This window comes from Daphnia pulicaria, chromosome 7, assembly GCF_021234035.1.
Source record: "Daphnia pulicaria isolate SC F1-1A chromosome 7, SC_F0-13Bv2, whole genome shotgun sequence".
Taxonomy (NCBI): domain Eukaryota; kingdom Metazoa; phylum Arthropoda; class Branchiopoda; order Diplostraca; family Daphniidae; genus Daphnia; species Daphnia pulicaria.
The window spans coordinates 17223789-17245748 of record NC_060919.1 but is presented as its reverse complement, the minus strand read 5'-3'; the positions used below and the strand labels follow the sequence as shown (position 1 = coordinate 17245748).

The following is a 21960-nucleotide window of genomic DNA, read 5'->3' as shown; positions in this document are numbered from 1 at the left end:
CACGTCGCATCTTTTGTTTTGTTTTTTTTTCTTTTTCAGATAAAAAATGGCGAAATATTGCGCCTCGTTGGACATTTTTTTCCCCCACCGCTTTTTTCTGCTTCAATAAGGGGGTAGGGGGTACGACCAAAAGCATGCAAAAGAACTTTTGTTGTCGCTCAGGCAAGACTCTCATATAATACCGCACGCCAGTTGCCGTTCGCTCACGCTGATGATCCTGCGGAATTCGCGTCTCACCGGAAAAAAAAAGAGCGTCGGATCGCCCCCCCCCCCCCCCCCCAAAAAAAAAGAGAAAGATGGAACGGAGTTTCCTTGTGTACATACATATTCTAACGTGCGCATAAAACACATTTTTTTCAGCTGGGGCTTTTTGTATTTTGTGCGCGATGCAGTATACATCATCCGGTGGGCCGCGATATATACGGAACTATGTTACACATTGTAGCATTTCGTCACCGTCAGTGCGGCGAAATTGGGTCTGTGCGATATTACGTGGAACGAAACAGCTCGGGATCGGATGAGAAAAAGCGGCGCGGGGGACAGTTTGTGTGATGTATTGCGCCATTAAAAACCAGAGAAAAAGAAAAGACGTTAGTAGTACTGTACCGGCCGTTCATGTTTCACATCTTGTGACCATCACTTTCCCCCACCGCCCCGATAGCAATAATAATCCTTTTTACAGCCAAATAATGATGATGATGATGATTTAGAGCATTATGTGCAACATTTTATTTTTGGGCCTGGGGGGGGGGGGAGGGGAGGTAGAGGAAATGCGTTCGATTATAATGACGAGCTTATATTGTCCTTATATAGCCGGTAACGTGCAGTTCTTTTGTAAACAGACGAGGCTCCATATCGATCATTTCCTTCCTGTTCCGAAAATGCGTTAGCTGCATGTATGTGCTATTTATGCTCCCACTCGTATTTTTTGAACTTCCGATGGGTCCCCTCTGGAATGTATCAATAAACAATATTACTGCCGTAATATTGTGGCAGTTATAATGCTACCTACAACCATTTATCGTTTTTTCTAGCGCATCTCTTGGGATGTACGGGAAGAAAATGGAAAGGACGCGTTCGTCTGTTGTGTATGGGAAAAAGGGGGGACCGCCATCCGCCAAGTGGAACCGATTCGTGAGTCGTAACGCCAGGATGAAACAACAAAAAAGTCAATCGATTCCTCCTCCATATTGAGACCCAGCTCATCTGTGCGTGTGTGGGCTAGGCTTATACACACCCCACCGTTGCCTACACACTCTGTTCAGGATCGATAAAACTAAAAGAGAAGATGAGAACTATAATTTAGTTTAATGATTCGATCCCCCACCCCTTATCCTAGAAATCAAATTTAAATCAGCTATGAAAATGCCGAAAGATTCAATTGTCTTTTGCCTGTTAGTCTAAGAAAAAAGAGGGACTTGTCAAGTCTGACCCGAAATAAGTAGACTTCTATGACATATACAGTTTTACTATCAATAATAGCCAAGGCAGAATAAGCGGCTTAATTCTCCTAGTACATCATGAAACGTTGGCCATAATCGAATGACGTCAAAACGAATTCCAGTCATGGCCAGTTCTGTTACAACAGCACACACAAAAGCCTAATAAAAAAATATATATATTACAGCCGGATGGGTCTCTTTTTGAGAGTGCCAGCTCGATCCAAGCTCCATTACGTTGCTGGCTGGCGTTATGTAAGTGCATTAGGCACTCTGTTCGTTTTTTCTGTGAACAACAGGGTTCCTAGCGATCCCTCATCACGGCTCTATTTATGCCCATCTAATACAGCCTAACTCAATGTACATGCAATCATTCGCTGCAGCCGTCGGAGCGACTCCAAGAGAGAGAGAAAAAGAGAAAAGTCTTTTTTGACGTTGCTGGGTACATAAGTAATGAAAGATATGGCATTCAAACGCGACTAAACTCTTTTTCATCTATTAAGTATACACTGCCTATATGCATGCTGTGTGTACGCTCTATGTCGCTTCTGGTATAGTATAGCATCCGGATGGAGCACTCCTCGTCAAGTGGATTTTATAGCCTGAAACTTGCAATATAGCCCAGGATTTAATAGCCCGAGTCCCTTTGTGATTCACCCACCACCGACCGCTCCCGTTTCTCTCTTTGCCGGGCTGTACATATCCCATAGACTACACACATAAACGCATAGATGATATCGATTGACGTTTGTGCGTGAAGCAGACCCTCAACGGCACGATCCACTTTGCGTGACGGGGGTCCCGAAATACAAACGAACGAACCACAACCGACGACGACGACGACACATCCACGCAATCGACAACATCGGAGCGATTTGGGAATTCCTTTTCTATTTGATTTCTTTTTTCTTTGTCGGTCAATCTAGTGTGGTAGAGGTGTGTGCTATAGCTACCCTTTTTACTTTAATTTTACTTCTCTTTTACCATACTTCACTCCATTAGTTCATTTATCCATTTATAAAAGAAATGTAGAATGGATAACTGACTCAAAATTGATCAGAAATATATACAATCCATCATAACAGTTGTGAGTGATATAAAGCGTGAATTTGCACACAACCTGCTCTGTCGACGAAAATCACTGACAAATTGACAAAAGTAACAGGAGAATCCATTTAACCGGAGCCTTGCATTTAAAAAAGAAACAGATATATCTATATGTGTAGATAGAAATATCCAAAGAAATTAAACATAAAATTTATTACTTTAGTGACAATAACATCCCACAACAATTGTTATTCAAATATTTTTTTAAAAATATAATGCAACGTGGCACTATTTTCCTTCTTTTCTTTTTTCTCATCCCCTTCTTTTCAAGACCAACGTTGCATTGAATTTAAAAAATTTAATTAAATAACAATTGCGAAATAATGGTCAGTAAACTAATCAATTTTATTTTGAATTTTTATGATATTTTTATCTATCTATAAAATTATACATATTTTAATTTTTTAAATGCAATGCAACGTGGCTCCGGTTAAATGTATTCTTCTCCAGTCCAGTCCTGTTCGTTGTTCTAGTGTTTTCGTCGACGCAGCAGGTTGTGTACAAATTCACGCTTTTTTCACTCACGACTGTGATGACAATTGTATACATTTATGATCACTTTTGAGTAAGTTATCCATTCCTACATTTCTAGTGCTTAGTGTTTAATGATTTAATTGTAGAAAAAAACTGAAGATTGTGTCGACTAAACGTGAAACTTGGCTATTTTTGGCGCGCTTTTTTCTTCTGAACAATTTTGCAAATGTTATCCATTTGAAATTTTTCCAAGTCCTTGTATTAATATTTGAAGATTTCATTGCAGAAAAAGATTTGAAGCTTTTGTCAACTAAACGTAAAGCTTAGCTATTTTTGGTATTAAAACTTGACTTCACTGTATGTCTTCGGATTACCTTGGTGATATAAAATACTTTTACTTCTCTTTTACTGCACTTTACTTGGTTACTTCAGCTTTTATTGCACTTGAATTCATCTCACTTGTGGAAATAATTTAAAAGAAAAGCAAAAGAATATTCAGAATCAGGTGAAGTGTACAGTAAAAAAATGAAGTGACAAAAAGTAAAAGTTAAGTAAAAGTACAGTAAAATGGGTAGCTATATAGTACACTTATGCTACCATTTTGCGTAATCGATTGTTGTTTGTTGACCGTGGGAAAGAATCAGAAAAGCGATAGAGAAAAATAAATGTTCAGGGGTTGTGACTGATCACGTCTTTCTGGCGATGGAAAGTAAAAGGGGTGACTGGCGAATTCTATTTTCTTTTTTTGGTTCGGTCAACTTGTGTGAGAATCCATTTCTCCCACGGTGTCGGTAGACTACTCGTTACCTTTTTATTTGTTTTGCGTAATCGATTGTTGTTTTGGTGACCGCGGGAAAGATTCAAAAATCGATGGAGAAAAAAAAAGAATGACATGACCGAAAAGTGTTTGACGGGTGGTTGTGACTGATAGTCTTCTGGGCGATGACGTCTGCCGGACGGCGGCTAGAATGTTTGATCTCGTTGTTTATTTATACAATCGATTTTTTTGCCCGCCCGCTGTTTGTGCAATGGCCGTCTCTATATTGATTGTTTGACGTTACTTTATTATAGGAGCCGAGGGGGAGTCCGCTTACCTGATCGACCAGCCAAAATGATCGACCCCAGCTCTTCCGAAGAGGAAACGGATGAAGAGGGGGTTGAGGAACCGCATCACCATCGCCATCACTCGCAGCCATCGCAACGGGCCGCCAAGGGCCAGCAGGACGCTAGCGGTGGCGGCTCGTCGGCAGGAGGAGGTGCCAACAACTCTTTCGGGACGGCTCCTGGGCAACTGGCTGGCGCTGGTGCGGGAGGAAATCTTGGCGGAGGCAACGGAGCAGGAGCCGGGGCTTCGTCGTCGTCCGGCACAGCTGCAACGTCGTGGGGAGGAGGAGGAGGAGCTTCCGGCAGCTTGGATGTTCCTCCGCCGTCGGGCAGTTTGCCCAGGTACGTCAAAGTCTTGACATTGATCTCCTTAGATTCTTTTCTTCCCCCCCTTCCACCCTTTTCTTCTTCTTCTTCTTGTGTTGGAGGATGTCTTTGTCCGGCCGATAAGGAGCGCACGAAAACTACCTAAGGATCCCGACTCCCTTTTACAAAAATTGATCCACGTCTATCGTGACGTCAATGCAGACGAGACGCCACCGAGTGTGTCTCTGTTTATTTTCATCTCTTCTCTCTTTTCGAACCATCTTGACCTGACGACGTCCAAGATGGCGGCCCTAGATATACGCACACCAAAGACACGCCGAGGGGTTATATGTACAGGAATAAGAAGAGAGGTGACGGTGATGTATGACACGATGAGAATGACAACTCCTCATCGCGTCGCTCTCTTTGACTGAGTGAGTCGAAGCAAAACGAATTTGTCAAGACCCGCAAGAGACAAGAGCTAGAGAGACTCGGGGGGGAACACGCGTGACCCGATCCTTTTTTCTTCTTTTTATTTTTATTATTATTATTATTGTCTTTTTTTGTCTGTGTGTCTGTGTGTTTCTGCACTTTCTTATATTCTTTTCACCTATGGAGCATGTGATCCAATCAAGCGCCGGGAATCAAGCTACATACTATACACATAAATACGTGACTTATTCCCCCCCATGCCAGTCCGGCCCGGCCAGGGGAATAGGCTATTTGACGCCCAGGGCTTGTCTACTGTACTAAAGACACACAACGTCTGAATGGATGCGTGTGTGGTACGTCGTGTAACAACGTCTAGGAATTGTCGGCGAATTAAGAGAGGCCGTCGTAGATGAGTCTAGCGCCGCCGAGTCAATTGGTTTCTTCTTGTTTTGATCAGACACACGACAAACTGGGGGCCAACCGGGACATGAGTCAAGGTTCAATAGACAACAATTCGGCTGACTTTTGTATGTATACAAGAAATAATAAGTAATATGGGGAAAATGCCAGCGTTGTTGTTGTTGTTGTTGCTGGGCTCAATGGGCGCCCACATCTGCGCCGGGATGTGCAAGTCGAATGCGGGTTGGTTGGGCATAGCTCATCACTCGAGAGAGTCACGGCCCGGGTTTCATTAAATGTTTCCATCCCGCAAGGATCGGCGATCCTTCGCCTCCAACCAGGCAACTCAATTGATTAAGTCGCAATTTTCCCTTTTCATCATTCCTGCCTTGGCTGGAAATGAGACACGCCTTCAACTGACCATGATTGACTATCCAGTCTTATTACTATTTCGCTTCTTTAAAGAAAATTGTATAGAGCGATCCTGACATCATCATTTCGTTTAGATGTTATTTCTCTATATCTTTCAGTTCCCGCTTTTCAAATTCACGACACGCTGCACAAATTCAAAGAGTTGATTCTTGTTCCTCTTTTTTCTTCCCCCCCCCCCCCCCCACTCTTCCCAAAATGTCCCTTTGGACGTGTTGGCGAGGGGGAACAAGTGTGGAAAATTGACAGGGGGGGACAGTGTATTTCATTTGGAAAGGAGGAACCAACCGAGCAAGTATATAGGTGTCGGTTGAGAGCGCTGCTGCTGCAGCTCTTTCCTCGATAACAAGCGCAAATCAACAGTTGGTTGAATATTTCAACGCCAGCTAGTTTATAAATAGACTAGAAATAAGATCAATAGAGAGGGGTGGGAGGCACCGCACTGGTGGTAAGCAGTCAATCGTCATGTTGGCTAATCAAATCGACGGAGCTTTTCAGACGATTGATTTTGTGTTCTATCCAGTTGTTTATGATTGTTTTCTTCGTGGCAGACAGGAGCAGCAGAAGCAGCAGAGCGGGTTCTTTTGTTTTCCCTTAGTTGATTTCATCTCTCGGTCATCGCCGAGATGAGATAAGAGGACTAAGCAATGGCACGGAAGATTGCCAAAATCCTCAAACTTTACCAACCAGACCACTCTGACAGATGCAGAGTGCAGTGCCCCCTCGAGGGAGAGGAAGAGAGGGTGGACGGGTTTGCCATCAAGCTCAGCCTTTCACTTGGGATCATACGTCAGAGAAGTAGTCCATCTGCATCTATGTCAACTACATAATTGCAATGGGGAAATCCGAGTAGGATCAGCAAGACAGACAGACTGAAATCAACTTTATCCAGACGGCGGGCAAGAAAAAGTCAACTGAACTAGAAAAGAAACAAAAAGATCCAATTCAATATCTTTTGAAAGAACACGGACTCGACAGATGTATATATATGTGCGCCTCCCGACCGGGCGTGTTTCTATTTAACAAATCCGCTGGTTGCGTTCTGTTGGACTGGCAACGTGACAAGTCCTAGTCCGATAATCGATCAGACAACTGTCTACACCCACCGATAACCTCTTAAATTCCCCACTCTTTTCCCAACTTTTGCTTGTTGGAGAGAGGCGGGAAAACCCAAAAGGGCCAGCACCACCAGCAGCAGAGGAAAAAAAAAAGTTTATTGGTTTCCCAGGAAGTGGGGAATGATGCATTTGGAGAAACTTTTATTTATTATTTTTTTTTTCGTTTGAAAGCGGCGACGCCTCGGTCGTGTATTTCCGATTGTCACCTTCTTCTCCCGCACTGCAGTATATCGCAAATCGAATTTTCCTGTTTTTTTTTTTCGAGATGAAGAGAATGAAAAGTGGATAAAGAAAGAAAAAAACTGGCGCGTTGCAGCTGCCGAATTAATTCCACAATATCTCTCCGCTTCTTCCGGATCGAGTTGGTTATATCTATCCTTTTTCTGTTCAAAAAAGATTTTGCACGATTTACTGGATTTTTTATCTTGTTTGAGGGGTGGGGCATTCAGCAGTAGTCACTTAAAAGGGCTGGATATATAGCCTGGTATCGTTGGGTGGGATTGGTTTGCTCTGCCGGACGCCAAGATAGATAATGCGAATGTTGCGATCGATCATTGAGAGATGCCCAGCATAGCAACGGACGGTTCCCTCCAAAAATAACATGCGAATCCATCTCCCCCCAAGCTATCATATCAAAGTGCGTTCACGTCCGTCAGCGGGGCGGTGGCAAGGTCGTTTTATTTTTATAAACGGAAAAAAAGAAATTGATCCACGTCCGCCCCGATTCGTCAATGTCCGTTTTATAGGACAGCATCAAAAAATGGGAACTGGACACCGAGGGGACTTTGAGAAGATTATATAAGACATCGTCCCTTGTTACTGGAATGGATTGATGCTGGCCGACATGCGTCCTTTTTTTGATGGATAGTTAATGGGGTTAAAGGAACTCTTTTGTGTTTAACTGGAACGGAGTTATCATATCTTTTCAAGTCCGCAAACTCAATTTTCTTTTGTTGGTACATTTTATATTTTGTCAAATGAATCCTGCATCAGATCGGTGTCGCCGGGATTGGGTCCGGGAACGGACGGCGGTACTTCCAATTCGACCAGCGCCACCCTGCCGGCCCATTCGCCCTCGCTCAATTCGTCCCACCGCAGCGGATCTCTGCCTAGGCCGTTATCGCCTTCGCCGTCGTTGACTAGCGACAAGAACGAGCAAGATTTCCAGGTAAGTCTACCACCCCCGGCGTGTGTTTGCTGTCGGTTTGTTTTGGCGGATTTATCATTCATGTCCCGGGATCGACAGGAGCGCGAGGAGGAGGAGAGGAAGCGCCGTCTCCAGCTGTACGTCTTTGTGTCACGTTGCGTCGCCTACCCGTTCAACGCCAAACAACCGACCGACATGACCAAGAGACAACTGAAAGTCTCCAAGCAACAGCTCGAGTCGCTCCAGCAACGCTTCCAGGTAAAACACACAAGGTCCCATTTCTCGTTTTGATTTTACACACAAGGTGTTAATAATTGATGATTTCTCAATCTTTTTTGTCTCCCGCGTCGTGGCATCAAATGTCGTGTGTGACGGATGCAGAGCTTCCTGAAAGGAGAGACGCCCATTTTGGCCGACGAGGCTTTTCACAACGCCGTTCAGAGTTACACGGAACTTTTCCTGCGCTCCGACCGAGTCCTCCACGCCGTCACCGCTGGCGGCCTCTCGTCGCAAGACTTTCGAGATGTTTTCCGATTGAGTGTCGAGCGTCGGGTTCGTTCTCTACCCGACATCGACGGTCTCTCCAAAGAGACGGTCCTGACGTCCTGGATGGTTAAATTCGACGCCATTTTTAAAGGTTTTTTCCATTTTCTTTTTCCTTTTTTTATTTCTTTGAAAATGATAGACGAGAGATGCGCGTTTTTATATAATTGTGGGATACTAAGCACTTTTCCACGAATAAAAGATGAAAGTGGCGACCATGGAGTATGTACACATGCATGTCTCGTCGTCATTACGTTTCCGCTCTCGTGGGCGCAACACTGCTTCTCTTTGACTGGCTATCTCATTATGCGCTCAGGTCGACTGAGTCTGCCACGATCCATTTTTTCTTTATTTCAAATTTAGTTCATAGAGGAAGAAATTTAATTAATTTTTATTATTTCGGGACTTTTTGTGCGGTTCACATAAAATCTGCCCACGTGAACTTTTCGTCATTACAATCGTCAAACTTGCGCAAAAACGGGTGGAGAACTTTTATTTTCCCCCTTTTTAAACTTAGAAAATAGCGAAGTAATGGAGGATCCGTTTTCATTCGTGCAATTCTTGAAAAGCCATCCATTTCCCTTGACGCTTATCCATCCATAATTTTGCGCATTATACTTTTCGCGGTTAACTTAATTTTTTCTTGTCGGGGAAACTATAGGAGTCGGTGAGGATGATTCGAGACGTCCCGGAGGTGGCCCGCGATCGCAGCAACAACAGCAAGCGCAGATGAATCAAACTCTGCACAGCGAATTGGCCCTGTCCAAAGAGCAACTTTATGATCTATTCCAGCAGATTCTCGGTGTCAAAAAGTTTGAACATCAACTCCTATTCAACGCCTTACAAGTTCGTATATAAATTTCTGTTAGAAGACGACCTCGTCCCCCCCCCCCCCCCCCCCCCCCCCCACCGTCGAAGGATGAGGGAATAAAGGCTGGAATGACGGAATATTTTTATTTTTTTTTGTAACTATTTGACAGTTGGATTCGTCGGACGAACAAGCCGCCGCCATCCGAAGAGAACTTGACGGTCGACTGCAAAAAGTGGCGGAAATGGAAAAGGTTCTTTCATCTCGTCTTTTTTCCCTTCTTCCTTCAGGGTTTTTTTGCCGAGATCAGCGCATCCGCACGGAAGCGATGCGCCTTCCATGTTCCCCTTTGCTTTTTATTCCCCATCAAGCCTTGAGCATTTTTCTCATCTCTCACTTGCGTATGCGACCCACACGGTATATTCCGCTTTCTGGGCCATTGGCATCGCCTCTACAAGAGTGTCATGTGACGCCAGATTATTTCCTTCCCATCGTTTTCTCCCGTCGCTTTTCCATCTATCACCAAAATGACGGACGGAGTTTATATGGATGCCCTTTTGTTTGCTTGACTCTTTATTATGATTTTCTTTTTTTTTTTATCGTCGTCGTTTAGAACCGGAAACTGATGCCGAGATTCGTCTTGAAAGAGATGGAGGTGCTCTACATCGAAGAACTCAAATCGTCCATCAATCTTCTGATGGCCAATTTAGAATCGTTGCCAGTCAGCAAAGGATCGGCCGACTCGCGCTACGGTCTGCAACGCTTCAAGCGCTACAATGTCAGCGGGTGAGGGTTTGTTTGACAAAAATATCAGTTTCACCACATTACGTAATAAACTAATATAAATAAGTCGAAACATTGATCCGTTCCGTCGAAAGCGGCTCGAAAAAAAACAAACTCTGTGCCATTTCGCTTAACTCCGCTTCAATTTTCTCAATATTTTCTGCTCCCTTAGTAGCTCCTGTCAGTTTAATAATCATTTCTCCAATGTTTTTTATCTTCTTCTTCTTGTCAACCGTCGCTGCTGTTGCTTGGCTACATTCTCACAGGAAACGGAGGAGCTCGTTGCTCAGGCAAGTGCATCGTGTTTTAGAAAAGAAAAAAAAAAAAAAAGAAATGGTTTCCGTGGTGTGTCCATATTTTTCCGATATTAAGGCCAGCTATCATGTTGTCCTTGTATAGAACGGGAGTCAATATTGATAATGATTGGAGACCGGTTTAAGCCTTTTTTTTTTCTTCGCTATATAAAGACATCTAAATGAGCATTTGTGTTTGCTTTCGCCCCTATACAGCGCTCTGTTTGTTTGTTTGTTTGTTCTCCTAGCTGTTGAATTCTATCGCGCCAAGTTTATCAATCGTAATTCCCGGTATTTCTTGCAGATCTCAAGGATCGCTCTCCAGATTGGATCAAGACGGCCCCGATGGCGAATCCACCTTATCCAAAATGGATATCGTCCTGTCTTTCACACTCGAGGTGGGTTTTATTTCCTTCTAATGGTCTCCACACTTCGCCTATGCTGCTATATAAGATCCGCATTCGCCGAAACCTCGATCAAATTGGTTTTTCCCTACTCGACACACTATATATCTTTCTTCGCGGTTGTTGTGAGCGAAATCCTTATTTTCCTTTCCCGCCGGAGTCAGGAGAGAAAAATCCTGATTGATGATTTTCACCGAGCGAAAATCATCAGATCGCCTTTCATCCGGAACAGAATCTATATTTATGATCCGCTCTTTTCTCTTTTTTATTTTCTCCCACTTTCTTTATGCTCTTCGTTTCTCTTTTTCTTTTATTCTCTCCCTGTATACAGTCAATATATTGCCGACCGCTGACTCGCCGCACACATTTTTGACCCAAGTAGATACGCGCGTGCGGCTTGTCTGTAATGGCTGAATGCGAGAGAGCTATAGGCACAAAGCGACTAATCGATAGAGAGACAGAGAGCCCCATAGTCTCTGCGTTTCCCACTAGCGGTCCCCTTTATTCGGCTCTTGGTTTTTTAAAATTTTCTCGGCTTTTTCCAAGCTCTTGTGTGTGTCTCTCTCTCCATTCTGATTCGCCCGTCAGCTGCTGCCTATGTACACACACACACACACACACAAAGAGCTAGATGGAAAGAGACCAAGTCATTCACAGAGTTTGCATATTGGCGTGATGTTTCCGGTGCGCATCATGGCCAACACGGAGCTGTCGAGTCAAGATGAGAAAAGCCTCACAAAGAGAATAAGTATATATATAGTATAAGCATATACAGGCTGGCTGGCCGTCCGTGATATGTGTGTCTATATGGGCCGTGACATCGTTTCCATACGCTCGGTTGCCTTTTTCATCAAAGAGCGTCCGTCGCCTCGGCAGTTCTGCGCTCGAATGGACTGCCGACCCGTCCGTTATGTAGCTAATGAATCCATTTTGTCCACGGGATATAATCCCGCTGCTGCTGCTGCTCGTTTCTTCCATCGTCCAAGCCGGGCTTTTTTTCTTTAGATTGCCCGGCCTGAATTAAGAGTGAAGAGCAGGCGGGCTTCAAAGTGATGTTGTTGAATGGCGGTCCGCTAGCCATCACCGGGAGTCCGAAAAGACGGCCAAAAGTGACTGGACTATATTGGACTATGTGGCGGAAAGGGAAAGTTGAATCGAGAGACGTTCCACGATTCGATTATCTCGATAAATTAAACTAGATGTCATCATCATTCAAAAATGTTGGGTAATCGCCGTCGGCTGCGGCGTGACTGATTCCCGCAAGAATTGTCAATGTGCGAAGGTTGATTAGAAAAAAAATGGTTTATTGCTGCAACTTCTTCTTCTTCTTCTTACATTATCAACTGACAAGGCAAAAAGCCACACAGACACACACAGACACATAGGAGCACGGCGGGTGTGTCTCTGTATGAAAGGCCTGGGCCACCAATCACGACGACTCTTCTTCTTTTTTGGTCGAATGCACTCGCGGGCTTCCTTCCTGGCAAGATTCGCTGCTTTTTGGCAGTGGTTCATCGCCCTAAATCCGATCGGCTGAAGCCAATTCAGCAGGAACGAGGACATTCTTCCCTCCTTTTCTCTCTCTATATATTCGCCGCGCTATCTCTTGGCTCTCGAGCAGCAGCAGCAGCAGCAGCAGCAGCGGCGGCAGTAGTCAAAGCTAGACGGATATAATGGCTCCCGCTGGGCTCGTCTATTGACGAGACGTTCACGCGTGCTAACTTTCTTTTCGCCTATTTTCTCTCCCCCCCGTTTTTCTTTGTATTCTTCCGTTCGCCCTTGTCTCGCTCTCTCTCTTTTTTCCTTCTCTCTCTATTTCTCTCCCGACGGAGTCTGAATCATTCAGATCCACATCGATCCGCTCCCGTGTTATATGTATATTCAAAATGTTACAAAGTCGACGACTCTTCGTTTTCTTTTTCCTGACTCTTCTCTTGCTCACTATGGCAACACTGATTCAATTCACTAGTTAGAACGACGACTTTGATTATTACCTTTTCTTTAGTTTCACAAACATCGTTGATTTTCTTTGGCCTATTTTAACTCGTCCGTGATTTTGCCATTTGAAAAACCTTTTCATGTCGGTTTAAGTTGGCGATTCGCCTTTTGATGATGACGCGTTTGGTTTGATTTGACGACACAGGTCATCATCATGGAAGTGAAGGGACTGAAATCGCTGGCACCCAATCGCATCGTTTACTGCACCATGGAAGTGGAAGGTGGCGAGAAACTGCAGACAGACCAAGCGGAAGCATCGAAACCCATGTGAGAAACGAGAGTCGCTATTTTTTTGATCGTCATTGACGTCACGATTTCAACAACCAAAAACCCATTTTTGATCAGGTGGGACACTCAGGGCGACTTCACCACCACTCACCCGCTGCCTCAAGTCAAGATGAAACTCTTCGCCGAAGCCGAAGGTATGTTTGCTCTCGAGGACAAGGAGCTGGGAAGAATTGTCCTCAGACCTACTCCGCTGGCTTCCAAGGTATTTGTCGTCTAGCTTTTCTCTCTCTTTAGCTTTCCCGAGCTTCTTCTTACTATTTTATTATTTATTTCCTGATTTTGTTCTTCGTTCTCCCCTCCAAGTTTCCCGAGTGGCACAAAATGGAAGTTCCCAAAAACGCGACCGACAAGGACTTGCGTATCAAAATCGCCTGCCGCATGGACAAGCCGCTCAATATGAAACACTGCGGGTGAGTTTGAGTTTCACCGATGCGTACGAGGTTTGCACTGGATGTACGCTATGTACCGCACGATATGGAGGCCTATATATATATCTATATACAAGTCCACGTCATGTGTGGCAACCGCGGCAAATCGATACGGCCGGCTATTATATATCGCGGGTCGGCTTCTTCGATCCAAGTCGGATGTGATGGATCGGTCGCTGATGCTATTTTTCAAAAATTCCCGCTTTTTAATTTTGTGTGTGTTTCCCAGGTACTTGTACGCCTGGGGCAAAGGCGTCTGGAAAAAGTGGAAGAAACGCTACTACGTCCTCGTTCAAGTTTCGCAGTACACCTTCGCCATGTGCAGCTACAAGGAGAAGAAGACGGAGCCGTCTGAAATGTTCCAGCTGGACGGCTACACGGTGGACTACATCGAAGCCGCCAGCGGTACGTAAAAGCTTCCGATTTTCGATTTGAATTTGGATTGCGTCGTCATATCTCTCGAGTTGCAGTATAGAAACGGCGGGAAAAACAAACAAAAAACAAAACAAATGAAACTTTATTCCTACTGTCGCTATTCGCAGCACTCGAATCATTTATAATCTAAACGATTTCGACTCACGAAAACCGCACGCTGGCAAAGCGGGCACGCCCTTTTCGAGTCGCTTTCAGCAGCGCGATAGTCGGGAAAGTATATTTATACAACGACAACTCTGCACGCTATACAGGCCCCGTGTTGCTTTGTTGCTTTGCGACCCATTGAAATTTATGTGTATACAAGTTCATTTCGCGACATGATTGAGAAAATGTCGCATTTATATGCACACAGCCCCTTTTTTTGTGCTGGGACGATATACTGCGATGCGATGTGATTATGATAGTGTCAGTGACGATGTGAAAATGTGATTCATTTTATTTCTATTGCTTAATTACCACACACATCCGCAGCCAATCTCATGGTGGGAATGGGTAAGGAAATGTCTCATTTCGGATGCCTTTGCTCGCCAACGGGTCGATGAATTTGGTTTTTGTCCTTTTTTTTCGCATTCGGAGCATCAGATTTGGACGGCGGTCGATTCTTCTTCAACGCCGTCAAGGAGGGCGACAGTGTTGTTTTCGCTGCCGACGACGAAGCCGAGTCGCATCTCTGGGTGATGGCCCTCTACCGGGCCACTGGGCAGTCTCACAAGCCTGCGCCGCCTCTGACGCCGTCCGGCAAGAGTTCCACCATCGCTAAAATCCAAGGAGGTTCGCTTCTATTATATTTTTATTGTTGCAACTTGAGCGCCAACTTCAAATTTGATATATTCCAGACACGGATCGGGCTCGAAAACACGGAATGGAGGAATACATCTCGGCCGATCCGGTCAAATTTGATCATTCACTCCTCTTCAAGTTGGTTCAGACGCTGACGCTGGACTTTCGGTTGAACGATCCCTTCGCTTCTTTGGTATTTTTTTTTTTGACGTTTGCCAATCTTGAGTGCCTCAGATTTTATTTCGTCCTTATCTTTCTATTAATTTTTTTTTAAATTGATTCCACTTTCTTTAAATGAATTAAATAGGGATGGTTCTCCCCCGGTCAGATCTTCGTTCTCGACGAGTACTGCGCCCGGTACGGAGTCCGCGGATGCTACCGCCACTTGTACTACCTGGCCGATTTGCTCTACCGGGCCGAACGTGGAATGATGATTGATCCTACGCTGATTCATTATTCTTTCGCCTTCTGCGCCTCACACGTTCACGGAAATCGGTATGAATCCGCTTTCGTTTCATCAGTGTAATTAAGAGCACACTAATAATTAAATTAATCTTGTTCTCTCGTGCCGAGAGGTAAACTGGTATCCGGAACATAATTTTATTAGCTTATAGCGACATAAATTCGATTATAAGCGCAAATTAATTATTATAAGCAGCGAAATTTCATCGCACATTTTAAACGGATTATTTTTTTCCGATATTTGGCAACCCGACTTGATTCCACCTGAAATTCATTAACAACCCCAATTTGAATCAATTAAAGAACCTGTCGATCGATGTGATGTTTCGGTGAAAATCTCTTTAAAAAAAAAAAAATCTACGGAAACGGGAAATTTATTCCCTGCTTTCCATTTAACTCGCTGTTCAGAATGCGTTGTTTCTTTTTTGCAAATAGTTGTCGGTTCAAAGTGAAGGTGCATTTCGTATCCATCTCGTCAATTATAGTCTTGTAGATATTTTTCAAAATGAAGCGCTGATGGCTTCCATTCTAATCATTTCTTATGTTGTGATTTCTATATTCTTTCGTTCAACTTATCTTTTGTCTTTTGTATATTATCTTCTACTTCTTTCTTTCTTCGCTCTCCCGACGCCTGCCATTCCATTCCATCTCGGCTGAACAAAAACACACACACAAATACCATCTTCACTAATGCTCTACTTTTGGGCTGAATTTAAAAACAAACAAACTAAAAACAATGCATTTAAAAATAAAACAAAAATTATTTCATAAAAAAATAATACAATAACCAAGTAGCCACTCGGATGGGGATGTACTTGCCCCTGCCAGGTAGGCTCTTTCGTCGCTCTGAAAAAACAAACAAAAAACAAACAACCTTTTGTTAATATTTTCCTTTCCTCTCTACCGTATTATATATATATATGAATCGTGGTGTGCAGTTCCTCCAACCACACATGTTTGTCTTGAATGAGTTTTGCGTTCGTCCAGTTATTTGAGTTGCAACTTTTGTCCTGGTTAGTCGTAGAATTGTGTAGCCGTGATAAGTCCGACCAACGTCTTCGATCGTCTTTTGATGGATTCAGTTGATTATTCTCTCCTTTCTCTTCGTTTCTTGTGGTTGATTCGTTTGGATGTATGTGCGTGACGAATATCTGTTTCACTCGTGCGTGATCCAACCTCTCGTTTGCTTGTGAACATCATCCCAATCCACAAAAAAAAAAAAAAAAAAAAATACTTTCCCCCTCTTCTCCATCAAATCAATGTGATCCGTCTTGAATGCCAACAAAAATATTCCCGGCCGGTAAATTCAGTTTCAATGGTAACCATGAACGTTCGATATTTGCAGACCCGACGGTGTAGGCACAGTCACTCACGAGGAGAGGGACAAGTTTCAAGAGATCAAAGAACGGCTTCGCATTCGCCTTGAATATCAAATCACCAATTTCAGGTATATATATAGTTGCAAGGTGCTGGGACTCCCCTCTTCAGGTCTTTGTCTGCATTTTCATTTGGCTGATTGAAAATTTCAGATCGTGTTTCCCTTTCGGTCGCCCTGAAGGCGCATTGAAAGCCACTTTATCTCTTATGGAGCGAGTGAGTAGATCCTTTATTAGATACTCCAGAATCCCTACACACATTTCTGTTCGAGCCATTCATTGCACGATGTGTGTGAAATCCCGTCTTAGGTTTTAATGAAGGACATCATGACTCCCGTTCCGGCCGAAGAGGTCCGCGCCGTCATCAAGAAATGTCTGGAAAATGCAGCGCTTATCAACTACAACAAATTGGCTAGCGAAGCCAAAGTAGAAGGTGAGCCTCTGAGCGTCTGAGCTTTATTACGTATATATATAGTCTGGAATCGCTGATCTTAACGCTTTCAAATCTCGCGCTGCTTTCTTTTTTGTGTGTGCGTGAAACTAGGAGCCGAAACTACTATTCAAGGTAAATGTCGTCGCTTATCTGTTGCCTCTACGCGAAACTCTTGATTGAACATTTTGAATCGATTTGATGCTACTATCATTCTAAACTTTTTGATCAGATGATTTGAGCGGTGAACAACCCGGCGTTCCTCCAATGAAGAAACTGGAGGATCTCATTCATTTGGCTGAACTGTGCGTTGATCTTCTTCAACAGAATGAAGAACACTACGCTGAGGTAATGTGGAATTGAACGTTTTCTTCCGAGATTTTTTTTTAAGCTATTAACTCTTTCCAATTTTAATTTAAGTATGATTAATTAAGCGAGGGGATGGCTACTAATACCATCCCTCCTCGTATCTCGCAAAATTTATCTTTTAAAATTATCTTAAGTATTAACAGTTTTAATATCGAGTGTTTCTCTCACGTATCCTATACCTAATATAAAACGAGCTGCAGACCCCTCGAATCAACTCTAACGTGGCTTGCCTTTCGTGTTATTGCCGTTATGTGTTCCAGCCACTTTCTCTCTCTCTTCCCATCTCATCTTCTCATTTTGATTGCGACGCTTATATAATCTACTACATTTCAATCTGAAGCGATTACCTCTTGTACAATTCTTTGAATTGTGCCGTCTAACCATCATTGATCCTAACAACAGATGGGCTTCAATTCTTAGTCTCTGTTTTCATCTTTTTCTCTTTCTAAATCTCTTGATCTGACCCCCCAAAACCATCTTGCCTTGCTGCTTGTTCGGTGTCTGTTGTTCCCAAAAGGCTTTCAAAGGGGTGAGTGTTACGGTTTCTATTTTATGTCTCATCCGATTCTTCTCAAAAGTTTCTAAAAAAAGGAAAATTTTGGCTTTCTGCTTTTCCTTATCTACTTCACATCAGCTTTCGTTTTTTTCAATTACATACAGATATAATGTGTGTTTTCATCACTGTTCTTTCTTTCTCTCTTTCTCCCTCTCTTTTCTACTCAACTGTCGCTCAAAATCTGTCTCTGTCTCCCTCTCGCCCAATCAGGATCAAGTGAGTACCAACGGCTTCTCCTTATTTCTCACTTTCACCTTTTTTGTCATTTCAACTCTCACTCTGACACACAACCTAACATCTCTATAGTCGCCTGCTCAGCACTGTGTCATAGTTGTCCAGCTTGACCCAAATAGAATAAGACGATGGCTTATTTAGTCAATTATACCCGTATAATCACAATGCTGAAAGTAGATACCAAAAGTCATTACAAGTCAGTAATATGTAGGCGAGCTGGAACTTATCTATAAACTCTGGTGAATCAAACGTGTCTAGGCTTTTGCCTGGTTCAGCGACCTGCTGGTGGAGCACGCCGAGATATTTTGGTCATTTTTCGCCGTTGACATGGATGCCGTTCTGGCCGAACAGCTACCCGACACCTGGGATTCGTTTCCGTTGTTCCAGATCCTCAACGACTACCTCAGAATGGATGGTATGCAATTATTCTCAACGATGAATTGGATGTTTGGTAATTGATTTTTTTTTTTTTTTTTTTTTTTCGATTTGACGTACGTTGGCAGATAATCTGAAGAATGGCCGGTTTCACCAGCACTTGCGCGATACGTTCGCCCCGCAAGTCGTTCGATATGTTGACTTGATGGAATCCAGCATAGCCCAGTCGATTCACAAAGGATTTGAGAAAGAGAAGTGGGAGATCAAAGGGTGATGAAAAACGCGCTGATTTTGACACTTGAAAGCGAGATCTTATTAAGATTGATTGCCTATTCAAACAGAAATGGCTGTTCCACATCAGAGGATCTTTTTTGGAAATTGGACGCTCTTCAGTCATTCATTCACGATTTGCATTGGCCAGATGCCGAGTTTGCCCGCCACTTGGAACAGCGATTGAAACTCATGGCCTGTGACATGATCGAATCCTGCATTCAGAGGTGCTATCGATTGCTGAGCATCAACTTTTTTTTTTACATTGAGAAAATTCAAAACAAATTCTTTGCCTACATACAGAACGGAAAACGCTTTCCAGCAGTGGTTGAAGAAGGGAGTCACATTCAATTCGACGGATTACGTGCTGCCGGCCGAACTCTGCGCCATGGTCAACGTAGTACTCGATGCCAAGCAACAGTCTTTCAAACTCTGCGCCGTTGACGGAGTTGATGTGGTAATATTATTTCTGATTGTAGTTTTATTCATTTTTAAAATGATGTTCTAACTGTGTATTCGTTATCAGCATCAATATCACACTAAAATTGACGAGCTCATTGAGAGAACTTCATCCACCATGTCTCAAGGTATGAAAATGTGTTATACTTGAAAATAGTCTGTCACTAACACGTTCCGATCCTTGCGTAGGCGTTGTCAGTCGACTGTTATCAGTTCTCGAGTCGGTGATCAGCAAGTTGGCCCGCTACGATGAAGGATCTATCCTCGGGTCAATCCTATCATTTACGGTAACTTGACTTCTTTTCAGCGTTCCTTTCATAACTCAACTTCTTCAAGTTACTTCCGCTGGATGCCGACTATCTCTCTCTCTCTCTCTCTCTCACTCTCTTTTGATTCAAAACTGACTTATCTACTATCGGGGAACTTGTTGGCTTATTTCTGGGTTTTGATATCTATTCCTCCGCACGATCAAACGTCTTCAAAAGAGTTTTTTGCTCGTCTTTGACTTTAATTCATAGTGATTTACGATAGGAAATTAATTTCACCTATAGTTATAGATCTCAGCATGACTTCAATTCTTCTTTTTTTTTCTCTCTCTCTTTCTCTCTCCTGTCTATCAACTTCTCTTTTCTCCTTGCTGGGCTTTCTCTACGTTTCTCTTCTGCTGGTGCCCTCTCCCCTTTTCCTTGTGTATGAATACCCTCTTGTGGTGGACGACGTTTAACTGATGACAGTACAAGCAGAATGTTTCGGGATCGGGCCGAGATCTTGGCCAGTCGTACGTCAACTTCACTCGTAACTCCATGGACCAAATCCGCAGCAAAGTCAATGACGAACTTTGGATTCTCAACTTATTTGACGTAAGATGAGAAAGCTTGATAAATTTTAAAAATTGATGACTCTCTGAGACACATTTGTCTTCCGCATTTAGGCGTGGTACGCGGCCCAGATTCAAATGCTGGGCACCTGGCTAGCAGACCGGATGAATCATTCTCTTCACCCTTATCAATGCACTTGCTTAGCTCACATTGTCAAGGTACGCTTTTTTTTCTCTTAGTCCTTTTATTTTTCGAGAACAAAACCCTTTTTGTTTGTAGTTTTGTATTTATTTTATTTGATCGTCTTTTTGCGTTTTTTTACTTGCATGATTTTTTTATGTAATTTGTGCCTTTGGTTGATCCACGACTGTACCGAGTATAGAAATTGCCCGCCGATTTAGAGGTCCACGGGATGTTACCGACATCGCTTCACGGTCGTGACGCTGTGGTTGTAGCCCAGCGTATCGCTACCGAACAACAGCAGCTGATTCGTTCTGGAAAAATAGAGTAGTGTGTTGTCGTGACGTATTCGCTTCTTGTACGTGGTACGAATTTCAGTGTAAGGCATTTTATGAGACGCTTTCTTTTTATTTACTTTCTATTACGTTTTGTTCGTTCATTTTCTGCTATTGTTCTGAACGATGACACTTGCGACTTTTCTTATCGTGTGCCTTTGCCAATTCAACAATGTCATTACAATGATTTTATTTGACAATAGAAATTGTACACGGATTTTGAACTGCAAGGCGTCATAGAAGAAAATCTGAATTCGAGACTATATCAGACGGTGTCGACGAGAATGCAAACCGAAGAGGCTACCTGCGCTCTCACCATGGGCATGAGGTATAATTTTTTTTTTAATGAATGTTATGAAAAATAATTCCTTTAAATATTTAAATACCATTTTACAGTACTTACAATGAAATGGGAGGTGATGAAGAAGCAGAGTCTCGACCTAAAGTGAAGATTAGTGAAACTTCGCAAAGCAGTACGGGAAGCGCTGGGATGGGATCGACGTCATCTTTGGATCCTGCAACCTACGTCAATAAGATTAGTAACGTGACCAATCAAGTGGTCGGTCGGATGGGCAATGTTTTTGGTAAAGGATTGGGAGGTTTGGGTGGCAAACTCGGAGGGCCATCCTCTTGGTTCTAAAAAATTATTTCAGTTAACAAGATTTAAAAAAATATGAAAGGAAATGGAAGGCCAGTGCCATTGAGCTGCATCTTACTATCCTAGTTGATCTCTATTCATTCTGATTCCCCCACTACCCTTCTACTCACCTGTCAACACCTTTCACTCATACACAGTATAGTTGGCCATCTGAATGATCAAACAAGATGTATTATTTGAAGCAGAAATGCCAGAGTAACTAGCCTGTTTTACATTAAAGAGAGACTACGCCAGTCTTTCAGTTGTCGTGTGGCTAGTCATGCAGAATCAGCATTTTGGTGCGTGTGTGGTTTTCCTGCGTACATTTCTCGTGGATATACATAAGCTGTACATAGATCTAGACTTACAAAGTTCGCTCTTTTATTGCGCCTCTTTTGTCGTTTGTTTTCAATTTTTCTGGCTCTTCTCTTTTTTCCTTTTCATGACCTGCGCTTCTCTTTCTTAAAACAAAAAAGGTAAAATAAAAACTCTTTCGACGTCTTATTCCCGTGTGTTCAACAGCTCGTTGTCAATTCCCCCCTCTCTCGTTATCCAGCACTTCTGTGGTAGTGGCCTCAAATTCTTGTTAATTAAAATACAATTATTCCAATTGACTGACCGTTGTCTCTTATCATTCCGTTAACTAACAATTTCTTTTTAAATCTACCTTGTTCATATTTCACATTCATGCAACCTCGCCCAGTGGGTATCAGTTATTTGCTTGCCTGTGTTTATTGTTTTTCA

At 43.1% G+C, this 21960-nt stretch overlaps 1 protein-coding gene across 7 annotated transcripts; it reads left to right on the top strand.

Annotated features, from left to right (window-relative positions):
• Nucleotides 1-3020: 3020 nt before the first annotated feature.
• On the top strand, nucleotides 3021-21830 carry LOC124348834 (calcium-dependent secretion activator-like). Of its 7 annotated transcripts, none has more exons than XM_046799152.1 (36): nucleotides 3021-3111; nucleotides 4092-4466; nucleotides 7802-7976; nucleotides 8055-8213; nucleotides 8337-8592; nucleotides 9160-9344; nucleotides 9479-9559; nucleotides 9920-10092; nucleotides 10356-10379; nucleotides 10687-10780; nucleotides 12930-13051; nucleotides 13130-13274; nucleotides 13376-13482; nucleotides 13730-13905; nucleotides 14407-14427; nucleotides 14512-14706; nucleotides 14772-14908; nucleotides 15023-15210; nucleotides 15973-16005; nucleotides 16523-16624; nucleotides 16707-16770; nucleotides 16863-16986; nucleotides 17098-17118; nucleotides 17216-17331; nucleotides 17870-17881; nucleotides 18119-18124; nucleotides 18401-18557; nucleotides 18646-18787; nucleotides 18859-19014; nucleotides 19091-19244; nucleotides 19314-19374; nucleotides 19436-19533; nucleotides 19981-20106; nucleotides 20178-20282; nucleotides 20447-20609; nucleotides 20783-20887. In XM_046799152.1, exons 1-35 carry the CDS (start codon nucleotides 3098-3100, stop codon nucleotides 20573-20575), a joined length of 4233 nt encoding a protein of 1410 aa, XP_046655108.1. In that variant the 5' UTR covers nucleotides 3021-3097; the 3' UTR covers nucleotides 20576-20609; nucleotides 20783-20887. The 7 variants fall into 7 exon arrangements, with proteins under 7 accessions (XP_046655108.1, XP_046655107.1, XP_046655104.1 ...); XM_046799151.1 differs by having other exon boundaries at nucleotides 3022-3111; nucleotides 20447-20623; nucleotides 20783-20904; XM_046799148.1 differs by lacking the exon at nucleotides 20447-20609 and adding an exon at nucleotides 20976-21830 and having other exon boundaries at nucleotides 3023-3111; nucleotides 19990-20106; nucleotides 20783-20907.
• Nucleotides 21831-21960: the final 130 nt, after the last annotated feature.